Source organism: Streptopelia decaocto (genome assembly GCF_964273445.1).
Source record: "Streptopelia decaocto genome assembly, chromosome: 1".
NCBI classification, from domain to species: Eukaryota; Metazoa; Chordata; class Aves; order Columbiformes; family Columbidae; genus Streptopelia; species Streptopelia decaocto.
In genome coordinates, this window is record NC_138663.1 from 183801555 (window position 1) to 183818182 (window position 16628).

The 16628-nt window shown below is 39.6% G+C and overlaps 1 protein-coding gene across 3 annotated transcripts; it reads right to left on the reverse strand.

Moving 5' to 3' along the window:
• Positions 1–2590: 2590 nt before the first annotated feature.
• Positions 2591–15462, reverse strand: NEK3 (NIMA related kinase 3). Of its 3 annotated transcripts, XM_082076342.1 has the most exons (16): positions 15345–15462; positions 14088–14269; positions 13199–13292; positions 12882–12979; positions 11787–11870; positions 11155–11222; positions 10950–11036; positions 9426–9480; positions 8297–8497; positions 7874–7943; positions 7225–7271; positions 6169–6271; positions 5656–5778; positions 4476–4610; positions 3698–3824; positions 2591–2745 (listed from the first exon to the last, which is right to left on the reverse strand). In XM_082076342.1, exons 2-16 carry the CDS (start codon positions 14202–14204, stop codon positions 2679–2681), a joined length of 1476 nt encoding a protein of 491 aa, XP_081932468.1. In that variant the 5' UTR covers positions 14205–14269; positions 15345–15462; the 3' UTR covers positions 2591–2678. The 3 variants fall into 3 exon arrangements, with proteins under 3 accessions (XP_081932468.1, XP_081932469.1, XP_081932470.1); XM_082076343.1 differs by lacking the exon at positions 4476–4610; XM_082076344.1 differs by lacking the exons at positions 2591–2745; positions 3698–3824 and adding an exon at positions 3832–4325.
• Between the last annotated feature and the right edge of the window lie 1166 nt (positions 15463–16628).

Here is a 16628-nt window from a genome sequence, read left to right on the forward strand (position 1 = left end):
TTAGTATTGGATGTAGTCAGCGCCGTAACATCCGAGTTTGTAGTAGAAACCAAATACAACATGACTACTAGTCATTTTATCACACTTTTATTACTGCTGCTGATGGTTCCTCAAAATATCATCTCCTGGAAGTCTGCAAATTATTGTGGATCTGAACGTTCCATAAGCAGCAGTTTTATAAGTGTCTCATAAAGAAAAGCTTGAAACTTAGTGCTAAAACATCCTAAAGTTATAACATGAGAAGGCAGTAGAAAGTACCATGTAAGATTATAGTATGATTTTGGAAAGTCTGACTCATAAAAGGTGTACAGATGAGGCTCTTAGGGACATGCTTTAGTGCTAGATTTATGTTATGGTTGGACTCGATGATCTCGATGGTCTCTTCCAACCAAAATGATTCTATGATTTTATTCCATGATTATTTTCTGAAGTTAACAACACTGCAGACTTGCTCTTTTAAGGTAAAAAATAAAATTAAAATTATTTCATATTGATTTATTAAAACTAATGTGATCTAATGTTGGCAGCAAAAAGCTCCCTAATTTTTCAGGAGACCGCAGCCAAGTGCAGTTGGGCACTGCAGTCATCTGGAAACCTCTGGCAGAAAGGGTAATGTAACCTTACACAGCTAAATATGAGCAAACTCTCTTAAAACTGTTCTTATTAGTTGGCCTGAGTGTTAGCAAGAGAGATTTGCTAAGACAACAGACGTTCCCCGTCAGGAGGGACAGTCAAGCTCTATCAGAGACAACCCCAGGAGCCTGTACGGGCTCCATGACTGGCAGTTTCTGAGGAAGGTTAGAATCACAGAATGTCCTGAGTTGGAAGGGACCCATAGGATCATTAAGTCCAACTCCTGTCCCTGCACAGGACAACCCCACAGTTCACACCATGTGTCTCAGGACATTTGATCAGTCTCTTCTTGAACACTGTCAGGTTCGACAGTGCTAGCAGGCTGACCCTGGGGCATTTGTAATTCGGGTGTTCGGGTCAAATCCAGCTCCTGTTCCCGGTCACTGGTGAGAAGCTGCCGCTCGGGACGTGCCCGGTCTCATGCCCAGACGGGCCCCTCACAAAGCGGCTCCGGGACGGGGCCGCGCTGCCTGCCAGGGCCCGGCCGCCTCGCCCCCCGCCTGCCCTCGGCCTGTGAGACGCACGGGCCTCACCCCGCAGGGCTTCGCCTCCGCGGCGGCTGAGTGGGAGCGGGCGGCGGAGAGGTGGAGGCGGCCCGGCCAGCCCTCGAGCAGGGCGCTGGGGCCAGACCGCCTCGCAGCAGGGTCCACGGAAAGTCACGGGTGGCGGGGGCTGGGAGGGGGCACGGAGAGGGGAATCCGGCGGGAACCGCTGCGCCGCCGCGCTGGGATCGCTCTCCGCCGCCCTTCCCGCCCCGGCTGTGGTGCCGTCGCCATGGCGACGGGGCGAGACAGCCGGGCAGCCGTGGCCTCCCTCCCTTACGGCCCGGTTCAGCTTGGCCAGACCCAGCCCCGCCCGGACCGCCGCCGGGGGACGCCGTACCTGCGAGCGCCCAGCCGGCTCCGCAGCCCCACGGCCAGGAGGAGGAAGAGGTGCCCGCCACGGCCTCCCGGCGGAGCTGTGGCGTTTGGGGCGGGGCGGCGGCAGCGCCGGCAGCCAGGCCAGGGGCGGCGGCCCGGCCCTCGGCCCCGCCCGGAGGGGCAGGAGCCTCGTTTCCCTCAGGGAAACCGCATCTGCCTCCCGCGACCGAGCGGCTCTTGCCTTGGGTGGTTCTAGGAGGCAGGCGGCCCGAAAGAAAATCTCCGCTGCATCTAGTTCTTGAATCCCTGGCAGAGCCTCGTATACCAGCCTCCGTGCAAGACGGGAGGGACGGTAGTAAATGGCTCCGTGTCAAATCTACAAGTTTCCTAAGTTTTTTATGTGTTCTTATCCAATATTATCATATGGACACAGTCTGGAACAGCTTCCCAAGGAGAACGCTGCTGAGGGCGTTCCTGCACTCCCCTGCCATGCTTCTCATGTAAAATGATATTTAGTACCCAGTAGCCAGCACGGAACCCACACATGACATTGCCATAATGCTTTCCACAGGGGAAGTGTCCCCCTAACAAAACTGGAAAATTTGTCCTTATTTATGAACAAATAAGCTTCCTGCCACATGTGCAATGGCACATACAAAAACTTCTTCATGGAAGTAATTAAGGCAAAAGCTCAGCCTCAAGAGCTTTCAGGGGATTAATATTTGCATGAACTAAGGCCTCAAATAGTCAGCATACCTGAATGTTTTCCATAATACACCCTTCCGACAAGATCAGTTATTCCTACTATGTAACATTTCCTTATGTAGTTTGGAAGAAAAACTTCACACACTCTCATAGTGTTACACCATCTCTTTGAAACACAATAAGAAGGTAATTTGAACACTGCAGTTAGCCCTAATGCTTTTGACTCATAATTTCTACAAAGCTATTACCAACTCCAAATACATTTAATATCTAGACTTCTTCAGTTATTTGCAAGTGTCCTAGTTAAAAAAGTTTGTTAGGTATTTTTGACCCAGTTTTGTGATACAGAAAACAAACATGCACACTCAGATTTTTTTTACTGAAATAATTTTATTAATAGCTAAAACTATTAACAACAATGACTTGTATTGTAAACATTGGCAAACCTAGTTTTCAGTCACTGTAGGTAAATTCAAGTTTTCAGCCGCTGTGTTTCAATATCATTTTCAGTTCTGACACCCAGTCTGGGTCATCTTCCTCAAAGTCCCTAAAAATAGGTTTCAAAATGTTACTTTGTGAAGCAAAATACAACTTTATAAATCTTTATTTTCCTTTTTTTCCCCCTAAAATTACCCTGCAACTAGGAGAAATTATGTTAAAAATATCAACACAAGAGATGCATTTCCTGCACCATGGTGATTATGGAACCAATAAATGTTCTCTTTTGAATTCACCCCAAAAGGTTTTATCAAAAGCAAAACCAAATGCATATATACTAAGAGACTGCAAATGTGTTGATATTAACAGCTTGCGGCTAAACTGCAGTTATGCACGCCCAAGTAGTTCATCTCCACATGCCACAAAAATAAACAGATTGAGATTCTGAGAAACCAAGAAACCTCTCCAAGGCCACACGCATCTCTAAAATACAATATTTCTGTTCAGAATATGTTGATGTACACTCTGCTCTTTCAAAAATTGGAGGAGTTGGTCACTATCATAAATAGGACATAAATTTTAAATTTTTTCTACAAATATTTCTCAATAAGTAGGTACCAAAGTGGTTTTATTGCACTATGCATGAAAGATTAGGAAGAATAATACAGAAATACAGCAAACATACCACTAGGCAAGTAGATTTGCTACTGGTTATCTGATTTCAAGGTTGGAGTACAAAGGTATTTCACGCAAGAAGGTTTTGCACTTTACCGTTGATCTAATTTTATCTCATGCTTGCATTTTTGCAAAGTCATGAGCAATTAGCGTATCTGCTAATAATATGCAATCTGCTCAATCTCAACACCACCAATAATCATAAATATAGCAAAGAAAACCTTAAAGATATCAAATGCTACTAAATTTTAATACTCATGATGTAAAACTTGGATAGATTTAGATCCTGAGAAAAATACTGACTTTTTTCAGGGGAATGTATTTTTGGAAGAATATCTTTGAGGAAACAAAGAAAATAAGAATACAAGGATGTCATCTGGACATACGTGTCATCTTCATCAGATCTGGGCTCAAGTCTCTCAGAATCTATGACAACAGCTTCATGTTCACCATCTACTTCATCAGATGCTTCAGTTTCATCAGAAAGTGGACCTCTAAATATATTTGCAGAAGCTTTGAAAGTACAAAAATGAAAATGTCACCAAAATAATCTATAAAATCAAATTATTAAGAATATAAATAGCCTTTCTAATTTGTCCCCAGTTCTTAGCAGATTGCAGTACAAGCTGTTACTTAAGTGGGGAGATAAACTAATAACACCAATGCAGTGCAGAACACGTATTTATGACTGCGGCTGTGCACATCTATAGACTACCGTTACCTTTAGCTGTGCCATCTGACCACGCTGTCTTCAAACTGGGGCACTAGTGACTTTGGGAAGGTGGATTTACCTGGTGGGGCTCCAGCCTGTTTACTGCACCTCCCTAAGGCATCCATCAGGCCACTGAGGAGGATGGAGAACACACGGCTCTGCAGCCACTGCATTTTTGTCACAACCTCATTCAGCTACTGAGCTGCAATTGGAAGTTCTTCATAAAGAGATGCAGTGGAGATGTACAGTTACTCATGAATTCTCAGCTTGCATTTTTGTAATCCCACATTTCATTTGACAAACTTCAAAAAAAGAACCAAAACAGTCTTCTTGTGACATGAATTCAAGTGCACAATCTCTATACACAGGGCATATGTATGTTAAAAAAAAAAAAAAAGTTTCTATTAATAAAACTGTTTGCAAAAATGTTTGCCCACAAACTGGGGATTTACCTGGTTTATAAATTGTGTATGTTTTAAACGCTAAGCTGACATCTGCGTTACTGAGAATGTTCATCAGCGTCTGAGGAGTTTCCTTGTTCCACTGCTTACGTGGCTTATTTTCACTGTAGTTTATAACACAGCCACCTAGGTATAAAATCATTAACAAATACTACTTAGATACAATTGCATTGGCAGTGTGGATAACAAAGATCACATCCAAGAGAGAAATACAGGGAAAAAAGCCTAGATTTTTCCACCTGTAGAATTCCTGACTGCTCCACACACTGAGGTTAACACTATCAGCATTAAGAGAAAGAAAATTCCAGAAGGCCCCAGAGCAGCCCTCTGCCAGCAGGGAGCCAGCAGAAATGGGCTGAGGGGTGTGAGGAGTCAGAGACTCTGCAAACTTATTTGGTGACTCTACAAATCTCACAAAATGGAGCTTGTGGTCATTTTTTGTGCCTTTTGACAGCTGAACACCTAAACACACACATTCTTCTGTCCTCTGCCATTGCCCTGCATATAATTACACATATAATTATCATGTAACATCCCTACCACAGCTTGGGCATTTTCTGACTCCTTATTTATTTCAGTAGCATCTATCCACATTTACTTAGAATTCATATCCATAATCACATGAAATGATTATAACAATTGCACACAGTGTGGGGCATTGTAGAATTGACACCTTTTTCAGAAGAAACTCCATGTTAAATGTTCTGATTAAAAGCCGTTGGTGTGGAAGAAGGAAGAATCTCTGCCTCACATCTGAGGTACATCATTAATAATTCTTGTCATTAACTGACAACAGACGTAGAAGTACGGATGTTACATGCTGTACTTGGAAGACAGACAGCTGCATTCTGCATCAAAGGAATTCCACAGTCTTACCCCTATAAGTGGTATATTAAGAGGAGGGTTGGAAGGATAATTTCTTAGCAATTATTATAATTTTTAGCGTTCCTAATGTTATCTGTGGCTTTCATCACCCTCTGCAATCCTCCTGCCACACAAGACCACTAAGAAATTCTCTTCAGCACAGTGGCATTTTTGAGCATTTGTTAATAAGATATTTTCAAATTATTCTTACATATTTTAAAATATGCCCTGTAAGGTTTTGGCTTTTAAAATCTGTAAGGAACCACTGATATTATTTCAATCAAAACCACATTTCAGTAAAACTTACTTTTAGTCTCTTCAGATGTAAAGCTGGAAGAAAGCAAGGATGCATTTTCCAGGACATCCACCACAGTACTGGATATCCTCTTTTCCCATTGCTTCCTGTGGGGATGTGACAAATCAGTAGTTCCTGGAGGAACAACAACAACAAAAAGGATGATAACCAGCATCTAACTCGATTCTCTGTTCATCCAAACTAGTACTAAGCATACAGCACTTCAGTAACAGTGATGTGTGATTCTATGGGTACAAGTCTAAACTTGGTAAAAGAATTCCCCATACATTTAGTCTATACCAAATGCTTTCAAACAGTGATTTTTTAATACTTTGGCCAGGATTTTTATTTTTTAAATCTCAGATGAGCAATAAGAATCAATATAATTGCAGAAGCAACAGACAGTGGCATAGTTTTCTATAGTTGCAGACTTGTATGTAGTACCTGTTTAACTAGCTGGATCACTGACATTGAGATATCACTACACAGAAGGAAATGCATTAGCCTTGAAACTATAAAACTTACCCTCTTCACCAGATTCTCTTTGCTCCTTTGTACTTTCACTCAAATCCTTAGTAATATTTTTCCTTTCTAAGGGGCTATGCTTGCTACTTTCTTCTTTACTTTGCTTTAAAAGAATAGACTTTATTAATCATTATTGTCCAGAAAAACAAAGCAGTAATTTTAACGTGGCATTACTTATTTTAGTTTTGCTATAAAATGGCTGACCTAAAGATTTGAGAACTAAACCACTAACACCATGAAGACAAATGCAACTGAATTGCATCTATTATTGCAATACTTTTCACTTGGTGTGTCCTTTTTCAACAATCTCAGTTTTTGAAGCTAAGTACAGATGAAGTTACTTGATGCAATTTGTGGGTTTTTTGTTTTGGGTTTTTTATTCACATTTAAGAACTTTAGCAATATAAAGATAAATGAGTTATATTCCCAGGGAAAACAAGATGCACCCGAATATTAAGCTTCTCAGACAGAATAATAAAATCATAAAATCATTAGACAGGTCTAATAGAAGAAAAAAAAGTGAGCCCTACTGGCAACATGGATTGAAAAATCTACTTAATATGGCTGAGCCAGGCTGTGCTATAATCTACCCACGTGATTTCTTGGCCACCTGTGACTTAATTCTCCTCACCTGAAAACTCACATGGGCCCTAAAACCTAGAGAGAATTATGTCCAGACAAGACTGTTTCCACAGCAGCCTGTTCAAAATATGTCCCTAAAGCAAAGAAAATGCATCAAATATTGCAGTATCCAAAACCTCAGAAAAATAGGAAAGAGTTTTTCTGTTGTTTGATTTCTTTATTATTATTATTTATTTATTTTGACGGGGCTATAGGGAAATCCACTTTGGAACTAAACGAAACATGGAAAGCATCAAAAAGTTACAGTGGTAGGAAACGCACAAGAAAACTCTGCAAGCTGAATGTATATGACAGCTGACCCAGCAGGCTGATCTATGGTTTAGCATACTAACAATTTTCTGTATTAACTTTTCTGTAATACAGAACATTCTAAATTACTAAAATACAAATATCCAATTTACATTTGATACTTACGCTATTTTCTTTCTTACTATTTGAACTTCCACCAGCCATGGCATTACCTGATATATTAAGGAACAGATTCAAGAGTTAATACCTTTGGCAAACATTTGTAGTAAAGTGGTATTCCAGAGGTACGACAGCAATGTCACCGAACCAAGCAATGAAAATTATGTGAAAGCTTCTTCACACTTCTGTCAGTGCAGCTCTTTGTCAACAAGGAGTCCCTCTACTATTCAGTTCCAAATGTGTACAAATTTTGGTGTAGCTAAATTTATGCAGAAGACAAAATCCAACATTCTCACTAAAAATTAAATAATGAAAATAACTTGCTTCACCATATTCTGGGAAAGAAAGCACTGTCATATTTAAAATATATGCAATAGCTGTAAGTTTTGCTCATTTTAAAACTGAGAGGTTTAATTCTAGCACAAGTCTTAACGCTTACAACGTATGTATTGCAGCTCTGCACTGTGCTTCTCATGCTGGATTATTATTTACACCCTTCAAGCATTTTTCCAAACAAGTGCAATGATATTAGATTTTGAAATAATTAAAAGTAGATTTGAACATATAATGCTGAAGTTTTATAGCTGTGTTTAAGATCTTACAATTGTTAGTCATTTTGTCTTTCCCTATGTCAAGAAAAATGTTGCGGACTCACCCTTTGGTCTTGCTGCATTGCCTTCACGCTTCTTGGTTTCCTTTAAAACCTGCTCAAACTCAGCTGTCATCTGTAATGTGTAGGAACAGACACAAGTACAGTGCAATTTTAACCTTTCTCAAATTATTGTACATGCTATTTGTTTAAAACAAACTTACTATACAAAAGCATTGTTGCAGCTCACAGCTAACAATACCTAATTTTATCAGCATCATGTCAATATTCAAATCTTATTTTCAAAACAAACCCTTCTAAAACCTCAGTTTTCTGAGAAGTCTGCAAATGTATTTATGGCTTTTAGAGTAGGACCTACACACCACTACATTTCATATTGTTATACACTAACAAACTACAAAGAAACTGATTTTGTACCTGAAGTAGAGATACTATTCTTTAAATCTAGAGATGAAGAATATACTGTACCTCAGAAGGCAAACAATTTTTTATAAGTTTGGTTAAGCAACCTCTTGCAAGAATAGTACTGGCTGATGGACGATTCTTGGGATTTCTCTTAAACATCTGTTTTATTAAGTAATGAAGTTCATAAGAATAGTGAGATGGTAGTGGATTGTAGGACCCTTTGCATATCTTAAGGATGAGATGCTTCCAGCTATTGGCTTGAAACTGCATTAAAAATAAATGAGCATTAGAGCATGGCCTTTAAGCATAAGGTAAAAAAAAGCTGACATAATTTAAGAGCAACTTTAACATTTATTGTATAAAAATGCATGGTATGTATCTATGTAGGCTCCCTATTACCATACTGATTTGGATCCCAGTTTGGCAGTTTCAGGGCTCTAATTCAGAGGTGTGGAACAATGAACACATGTTCTGGTCAGAAACATAATTTTCTGAGAATGAAAACACAGTTTGCATACAAAATTTCACTAAAATCAAATCATAATGGACATGGTAAACAAAAATCTTTGTAACTGGAACCCAGGTGGTAGTTACTCCTATAAATTTAGGATTGTTCACATTTTATTTTTGTAGGAAACTAGCACTGAGAAAATCTGGATCATCTTAGTGTCCTTTACTTCATGTATTTGAGATCAGAATCAAACTGCAAGAATGAAACAAAACCAGGAAAGATACAGACTTCAATTTAAAAAAGAATAATCATCATCAAAAGTAGCCTATCAGGGCACAAATAGCCTCTTGCAAATCTACATGAAGTGGCTTCAGTTGTTACTCTTCTCAGCTCTTAGCCAGTCTTCAGTCAGGAATTACAGCTTCCAAGTACAAGTCATCAGAGACTGCAACAGCAGCTCGGACAACTGTACCCATGGATGGAAACAGCGCAAATGGCTGAGAACTTCTGTCTCCATGCAAAACCAGCCTTCTTATGGTGGACACCACTGGCCTGGCTGCAGAATGCCAAGTATCTGCGGCGTGCGGCAACCTTCTATATCACCCCTGATAGGTTATGCAAGAACTTATGTGAGGATACATAACATTTCAATGCTGCTAAAAAGGGAATAATGCTCCATGCCTTGGTATCCAAATTTTTGGAATTCCAAAACTTTTCCGATAGCAATAAACCCATACTTACTGGATGTCTAAGAGTGCACAGCTCATACAGAATGCATCCCAGAGACCATATATCACTGTATGGTACAAAAAGATGAGAAATTTTGGGCCAAAAATTACAATTTAACCTAGAAAAGGTTAAATTCATTATTTGTACATAACTGAATCAAATAAACTAAAAATAAATGTAAGTAATCATAAAAGACAATTATGTGTTTAACCTCTCCAGTGGAAATGATCTTGCTTATTTTATCCCACCCTGATGTAAATAAGGATGACTGTCACAGTTGTAGTTGGCTTTTTATTCCCAGAATGACTCCTAAGCAATTTGCTGCAACAATATTTATCCTTCCATACATTAAAGCCTTTGTATTCCATGGCCCTTATCATCAGATGGCAGACATACGATCCTTATTCTGAGAGTTGGAATTCTGGCCTTGCCAATAAGAATTCTGCCTCCAAGAAAAAAACATCATCTTCCACCCAAAGTCAGTACTGCCATCTGCACAAGAAGCAACTGATGCCATTTTTGCAAGAGGTGCAGAAAACAAACTAAGTGCTAGAAGGTTTCCTCCCTTCTGTGGAAAATGAGTCACTTGGTTCAGGTATAGCTACGGTCACAGAAGAGAGCTAGGGGAGGGGACACAAAATGACTCAGTATTTTGGAGTCTGGGAGGAAGCTGTAAACACCATACTATCACGATGCTCTCAGAACTTCTTTCCTAAAGACTGGAATAACTGGGCTCTATAAATCTAAGTCATCAGTTCTGTAGTCATTAGCCCCACGTTATCAGGAGTGTCAACAAGACCTTCAGCAAGGGAGGGCTGGAGCACTTCTCCTGTGAGGACAGGCTGAGAGAGTTGGGGTTTTTCAGCCTGGAGATGAGAAGGCTCTGAGTAGACCTTATAGCAGCCTCCCAGTACCTACAAGAAAGCTGCAGAGGGACTTTTTACAAGGGTTGGTAGTGATAGGACAAGGGGTAATTGCTTTAAAGTGAAAAAGGGTAGATTTAGATTAGATATAAGGAAGAAATTCGTCACCATGAGGGTGGTGAGGCACCACCACAGACTGTCCAGAGAAGCTGTGCATGCCCCATCCCTGGGAGTGTTCAAAGCCAGGCTGGATGGGGCTTTGGGCAACGTGGTCTAGTGGAAGGTGTCCCTGCACATGGCAGGGGATTGGAACGAGATGATCTATAAGGTCCCTTCCAACCCAAATCATCCTACAATCCTATGAAAAAATAAGACCAGCCAAAAGACACAAACACATACATACATACATATATATAGGCATACATAGATACAGGTATGTATGTTTGTCTGTATTTATTTACTCTCCCAAACGCACAGAGAGGTCTGCACAGCAGTTTTCAAATTTTTAAAACTAAAGACATTGTACTTTCACTTACCTAAGTAAAGAGGAATTTATGCCTTTGCATCTTAAAAAACCTGCAGTTACCTCCTTCTAAATATTCCTCAGCTCAGACAACAATAAAAAGACATACATCAGTCAGACACTATTTGTGACCACTAAAAACACTAATACCTTTTGTTGTTGTATGGCATGCTTTCCCATATTTCTGGAGGTACGTAATAAGGAGTTCCCACATATGTGCAAGCATATGACACTGGACTATTGAAATGACAAAAAAGAAACACTAGATGAAAAGTAATGATTTAAGAATTTGTACTATTTATCAGTGGTAAAATAAAACTTTGCACCACTGAGATCAGTGACTATATCCACATACTGTGCAAGAAGGCGCGCAGATCCAAAATCTCCCAATTTGACTTTTCCATTTTGAGTGAGGAAGACATTCTGCATTTCAAGAGAAGGACAGATTAACATACTTAAATGTTCTTCTAAGAGACATTTCTGCAGTTTTTGTGTACAAAAAACATAGTGGCAATCACTTCTGATATTTTATCTTTGTATTTCCTTTTACTTGCTTCTCCTAATACTTCTAACAAAAACTAAACCAAACAAACAAAAAACAAGCAAAAAACACAAACAAACAAACACACACAAAAAAGCTCAGAATTATGATATCTTTAAAGGGAAACAAGAGGCAAGATATTTACAAATGCATAGTGCATTCAGATTTTACACTTCTGTTACTGGTTTAAATTATATGCAGTCTGTCAGAAGCAACTGGTGCTATCAGCAGCATGGATATGAAAGGTATAGCTATATTTACAGTCTGTTTATGCCCACAGCATTACATCATCCTATACATATACTCAGTAATTTCATTTACCTAGTATTCCTTAAGTCTAAATGAAAACACAGCATGTAGCAGTAACAGGAAATTATGGAAGAGGGAGCTGGACTTCTGCATGCAGAAGAGAGTTTATTAATGGCAACAAAACTTGCTCTGTTCACCTTGGATTTGATATCCCTGTGCAACACACGTTTATCATGAATGTGCTTCACACCCAGGCACATCTGCACAAACCAGTGAAGGATCTGAAAAGAGTAACTAAAGAGTTACAGCAGCTCAATGCTTTCTATAATGAATACTTGACTAATAGATTCAAAAAACATTAAAAAAGAAAAAAAATGTTCAGAATATCTGGGAGTTAAAAGTAACTATAGCGTAATGGCCTCCAATCAACAGGGAAGACTGAATTCTTTAAGATAAAGTATATTTTAATATGGGCAAAGGAATGTTTGCTACCTGTGTCTAGAAAACCCATTAATGAAGTTAGGGAGTCGCTACATGGCACTTCACAAGGATGCCAATTACAATTCATAGTAAACTGGCAAATAAAAAAACCACCACCACCACCACCACCACACACACACACTGAGTTAACATACTGTTTCTAAAAGGAAATTTATTATTTCTGGAACTACAAAATAAAATTCTTAATGATGCTTAGCCAATCTCAATATTGGATTAGGTGACAATTCCGATCTTTTCATTTTAAGTAAGACGATGCTTCTAACTGTGGCAGGAAGTAGTTCTGAATCACAACAGTGTAATTCTGGAACTTCTCTTAAGTAATTTTATAGCCTCTGTGATAAAAGAAGGTAATGCCTACTGAATGGTTTAAACATTTAATTGGTACATGAAATGCAAGCATTTAGTCTCCTGGCTGGTTGCATTTATCTTACCAGACTGCCTTATTTACTTTTCATTTGCAATATCTCTTAACTGTGCTTTAAATTCTGGCTGAAGTTTGCGTTAAATTCTTACTTAATTGCATAAATTTATGCATGCAAACCTGACTCTGTTTTTCACACTCCCTGCACATTTCTCAGAGGAATTTCTTTTTTATTCCTTTCAGTCCAATTCTCGTCTTGTTCTGCTGGCAACTATCAAAGAAATAATGCTTTTATTCTAAGTACCTTTGTATCATTTAAGGTACTTCAAGGTGTTTGCCTATCTGTAATTTGTTTTATGGGATGCAGGATACTTCAGTTTACATGAAAATGTTTCCTAGGTTCTTGATTCAAAATGCTGTCTTTTCTTACCGTATCTTCAGGGAACAACTTTCCTCTTTGGTGTTTAATCTTTTGCATTAAATCTCCATCATCACAATATTCCATCACTATATAGAGATGTCCATCAGCTAAATTTTAGGTAATTTAACAATAATTAGTATTTTCATTAGCAGGGTAAATATATTATTTTTACTATAAAGTTTTGACTACATGCTATGTATTATATATTACAATATATATGTATTTTGTTTAAAACATGTATTATAAATAACAAGACAAAGTAACCTTGATCCCTCAGGAGTACGCAACTTTAAATAAAGAAAGATATTTTAAGTTTTTGTATTTACCTTCAAATGAGTCCTTATAGGCAACAATATTTGGATGTTTCATTTTAGCCAACAGAACTGCTTCCTTTCTAGAGTTCTCTATATCAGATGAAGACTGAAAATGTAAGTGTGCTTATATAAATGTGACAGTAACAGATTTTCATATATATACACATGATGCACCTTGCTTTCCAAAAGGAAAATATTTTTTAGAATTTTTCTTCAGTTATTTTAAAAAGTCATTTTGAAACTTGAAAACCCCATCATTTTTTAATCTATGGTTTATTACTAGTTGAAGACTTCTTTGTTTTTCAGGGGATTTTTTTTTTAATTTGAGAGGATATTTTCCTAAGTCAGTTAATGTTTTTTTTTTCTATTTTAGCAATGCAGAATTACGTAACAAGGCAGCACATGCTGACTTTGGAACAGCTGACAGTCGACTCTGCATTAACTTAATATAAAGCTAAGTGCCCAGGTATTAACTGAGCTTCAGCTTTGATAAAGCCAGTGCCTCCCATTTTGTGATTTTTTTTGGTTAGCTAAGTGCAGAGAAGGTAACGTGAATAACGTGAGGTTAATGTCCTCAGAGGAAATCTGCATTCTAGTGAAATCAATGGGAATCCAGCCAAGGGCATGAGCGCCACAGGGGTTTCATTATAAGTGTCTTCTTATGTGCTACACTTCCCAAAATGTGACCACACACCTTCCAAAATAGATTTTCATATTTCACCTATCAACAATGTCAACTCAAACATAGCCATATAGTAGCCATACCATGCAATTGTCTAATATACAATACTCCCAACAAACATGTTCAGAGTTTCAAAAATACATTCAGAATTATGATTTTTAATATTTTCTTTTTTTTTCTTTTAAGTGGGGGGTGAGGTGATGTACATGCCAAACTTACCATAGGAAGTCTTATTTCCTTCATTGCATACTTCTGGTCACTGATTCTGTGATGAACTAGGAGGGCTCTGCCAAAGGATCCTTCTCCCAGTACCTTCAACACTTTGTAGTCTTCCATGCTTTATATAGCTACGTCCAGCACTTCACTCTTTCACAGGGTGATCTTCTGAACTTTGTCATGACCTTGACTTATCTTTTGAAATTTGTTAATATAACGTGCATGAGAAAACAAACAAACAAACCAAACACAAAATAACAAGAATGGGTGATAAATGTAGTATGTGGGTACCTACAACTGTTCAGCATTGCCATAAATACAATTCCAACCACTTTTGTCGTGATTTCACTGAAAATAAGGCCTTCAGAAAGCTCAACTCAAAGTATAGTACAGTGCATCTCTGCATTTTTTTTATTTTGATACAAAAACTCTTGGAAAAATCTAAATTATAGCCCTACAACTTAGCATCTTCTGTCACCTGCACTTCTGCAGGTGGCTTCATAATGCTAAGCAGAATTCACAGGCACAATAACATAAACTTCAAACTTTCAGTAACAATTCTTACCAAAGAGAGCATACACAGGATCAAACTGGGAAAAGTTACTGGTGTTCATGCACAAAAATCTCAACGACTGGCAGATTTAGGTTAGGATGGAACGGAATATAATAGAATGTAGTTGGAAGGGACCTACAATGATCATCTAGTCCAACTGCCTGAGCAATTCAGTTCTGACCAAAAGTCGAAGCACGTTAAGGGCATTGTCCAAATAACAAACCCTGACAGTCTTGGGGCATCTATCACCTCTCTAGGAAGCCTGTTTGAGGGTTTGACCACCCTCTCCATAAAGAAATGGTTCCCAATATCAAGTTTGAACCTTCCCTGGCGTGCCTTTGAACTGTTCGGACACATCCTATCCTACATGTCTTCTTCAAAACAGGGGTACTTTTAAAGCTGGTTAGTCACAATTTGAACACTGCTTCGTGTTCATACCTGTGTGCACATGGTATATGTGCGCACAAGCCCATGAGTTGGTTTTAGAAGGCATGTCAGGGCTTAGTTGTTTCTGAAAGGTCAAAATGCCGATTTACTCAAGAGTGTGAAAAATAAACACGTTGATTAATTTACTTGAGAACTCTGAAGGCACCTAAGTAAGGGCACGCTCGGTGTGCGCTTCACAGCGCAGTTACCCCCAGCTCCCCACTCCGAGCCCCCCAGGCCCCGCCGAGCCCCCAACGCGCGGGCGTGGCGGCGCTACCCACCTCAGCGGGCCGAGCAAACCGCCGCAGCCTCCGCCTGGATCCTGAGCCAAGGCCCCCGGAAAGGCCCGATGGCTCCTTCACAGCCGGGCAGCACCGCCAGCCCCTCCCCGATGGGCTGGGGACGGAGGGCGGCGGGGCCTCTGAGGCCGGGCGGGCCTGGGGAGCGGGCGTTCGCCCCGCCCGCGGTTCCTCCCGCCCCCTGAGGCAGCGCGGATCGGGTCCATGGTCACTCAGCCTTTCGTAGGAGCTTGGCAGCTTTTGTTTCTCAGAACGAGCATATGGGGCTTATATCCGATATTTACTAACAATAAACAGCACCCTCTCTCCCCAGCTCCTCCTGTTAATACCTCAAGATGCTCTTTAGTCTCTACATCGCACAAAAAAAGGGCACAAATCCCTATTTTCATAATTGCTTTCTCTACCATGGTGAGAGACTGAAATTGCTTAGCATTAGTGACTGAAATATATTAAGCTGTAGGCTGAATGAATTGTACTTTGATCTTGTTTTTTATCTATGGAAATGTAATCGGTAGGTAAGGAAGTGTAAGTAAAACTTTAACTACAGGATATTCTGTAACAGAAGGTAAGGAAGTGTCTCAAGATGGGCAAAAACCAGCTAAAACTGTTGCAGGTGTGTGTTTGATTTCCACCATTCTGTTTCCCATGCTGGAAAAAGCATTTCTACTTCAGACTTAATGTTTTTTTTAAAAAAAAAAAACAAAAAAAACCACAAAAAACAAACCAAACACCAAAGAAACAAATAACACAAAACAAAGCAAAACCAAAACACCCCACACAAAACCAAAACACCCCACACAAAACCAAAACACCCATCACCCTGAGCCAGACTCCATGCAGTCCCAGTCACTGCCCATGAGGGAGCAGAACCAACATGACACAGATGTCAGCACATGGTCCATGAGATGCAGCAGAGGTGTCTCCATAGCAGAGAACCAGAAGCACTTGCCTATACCTTGTTCTGTGTTACTCCTTGTAGTAGTATGGACTTGCTTATCAGTGTTCAGCAAGATCTCTCAAGCAAACATAGTGCAATGATACACTTAAAAGTTTAGTATCTTGTTAGATGCAAAGAGCATGTCCCTTCTGCAAACAGAAGATTCTAGCTGGCCATGAGGACCCAGGTCTGTTTAACACTGAAACCTGAATACTCAGCTAAAATTACAGTTCATGCAAGCTTTGCATACTGAAGATATAGAAACACTCAGATTCTGCTGAATGTGAAAAATTTCACTATGTTCTGCTGTGACAGTTCATTTCCAAGAA

What these genes read in the sequence shown, in the direction of transcription:
- NEK3 (XM_082076342.1), bottom strand. Translation starts at nt 14,204, where the DNA reads ATGGAAGACTACAAAGTGTTGAAGGTACTGGGAGAAGGATCCTTTGGC. An exon ending in AGTTGTTCCCTGAAGATACG is followed by an intron (nt 11,871 to 12,881) that starts GTAAGAAAAGAC and finishes TACTCTTTTCAG; the next exon opens with ATCCTTCACTGGTTTGTGCA. An exon ending in TCTGCGCGCCTTCTTGCACA is followed by an intron (nt 11,037 to 11,154) that starts GTATGTGGATAT and finishes TCATTTCAATAG; the next exon opens with TCCAGTGTCATATGCTTGCA.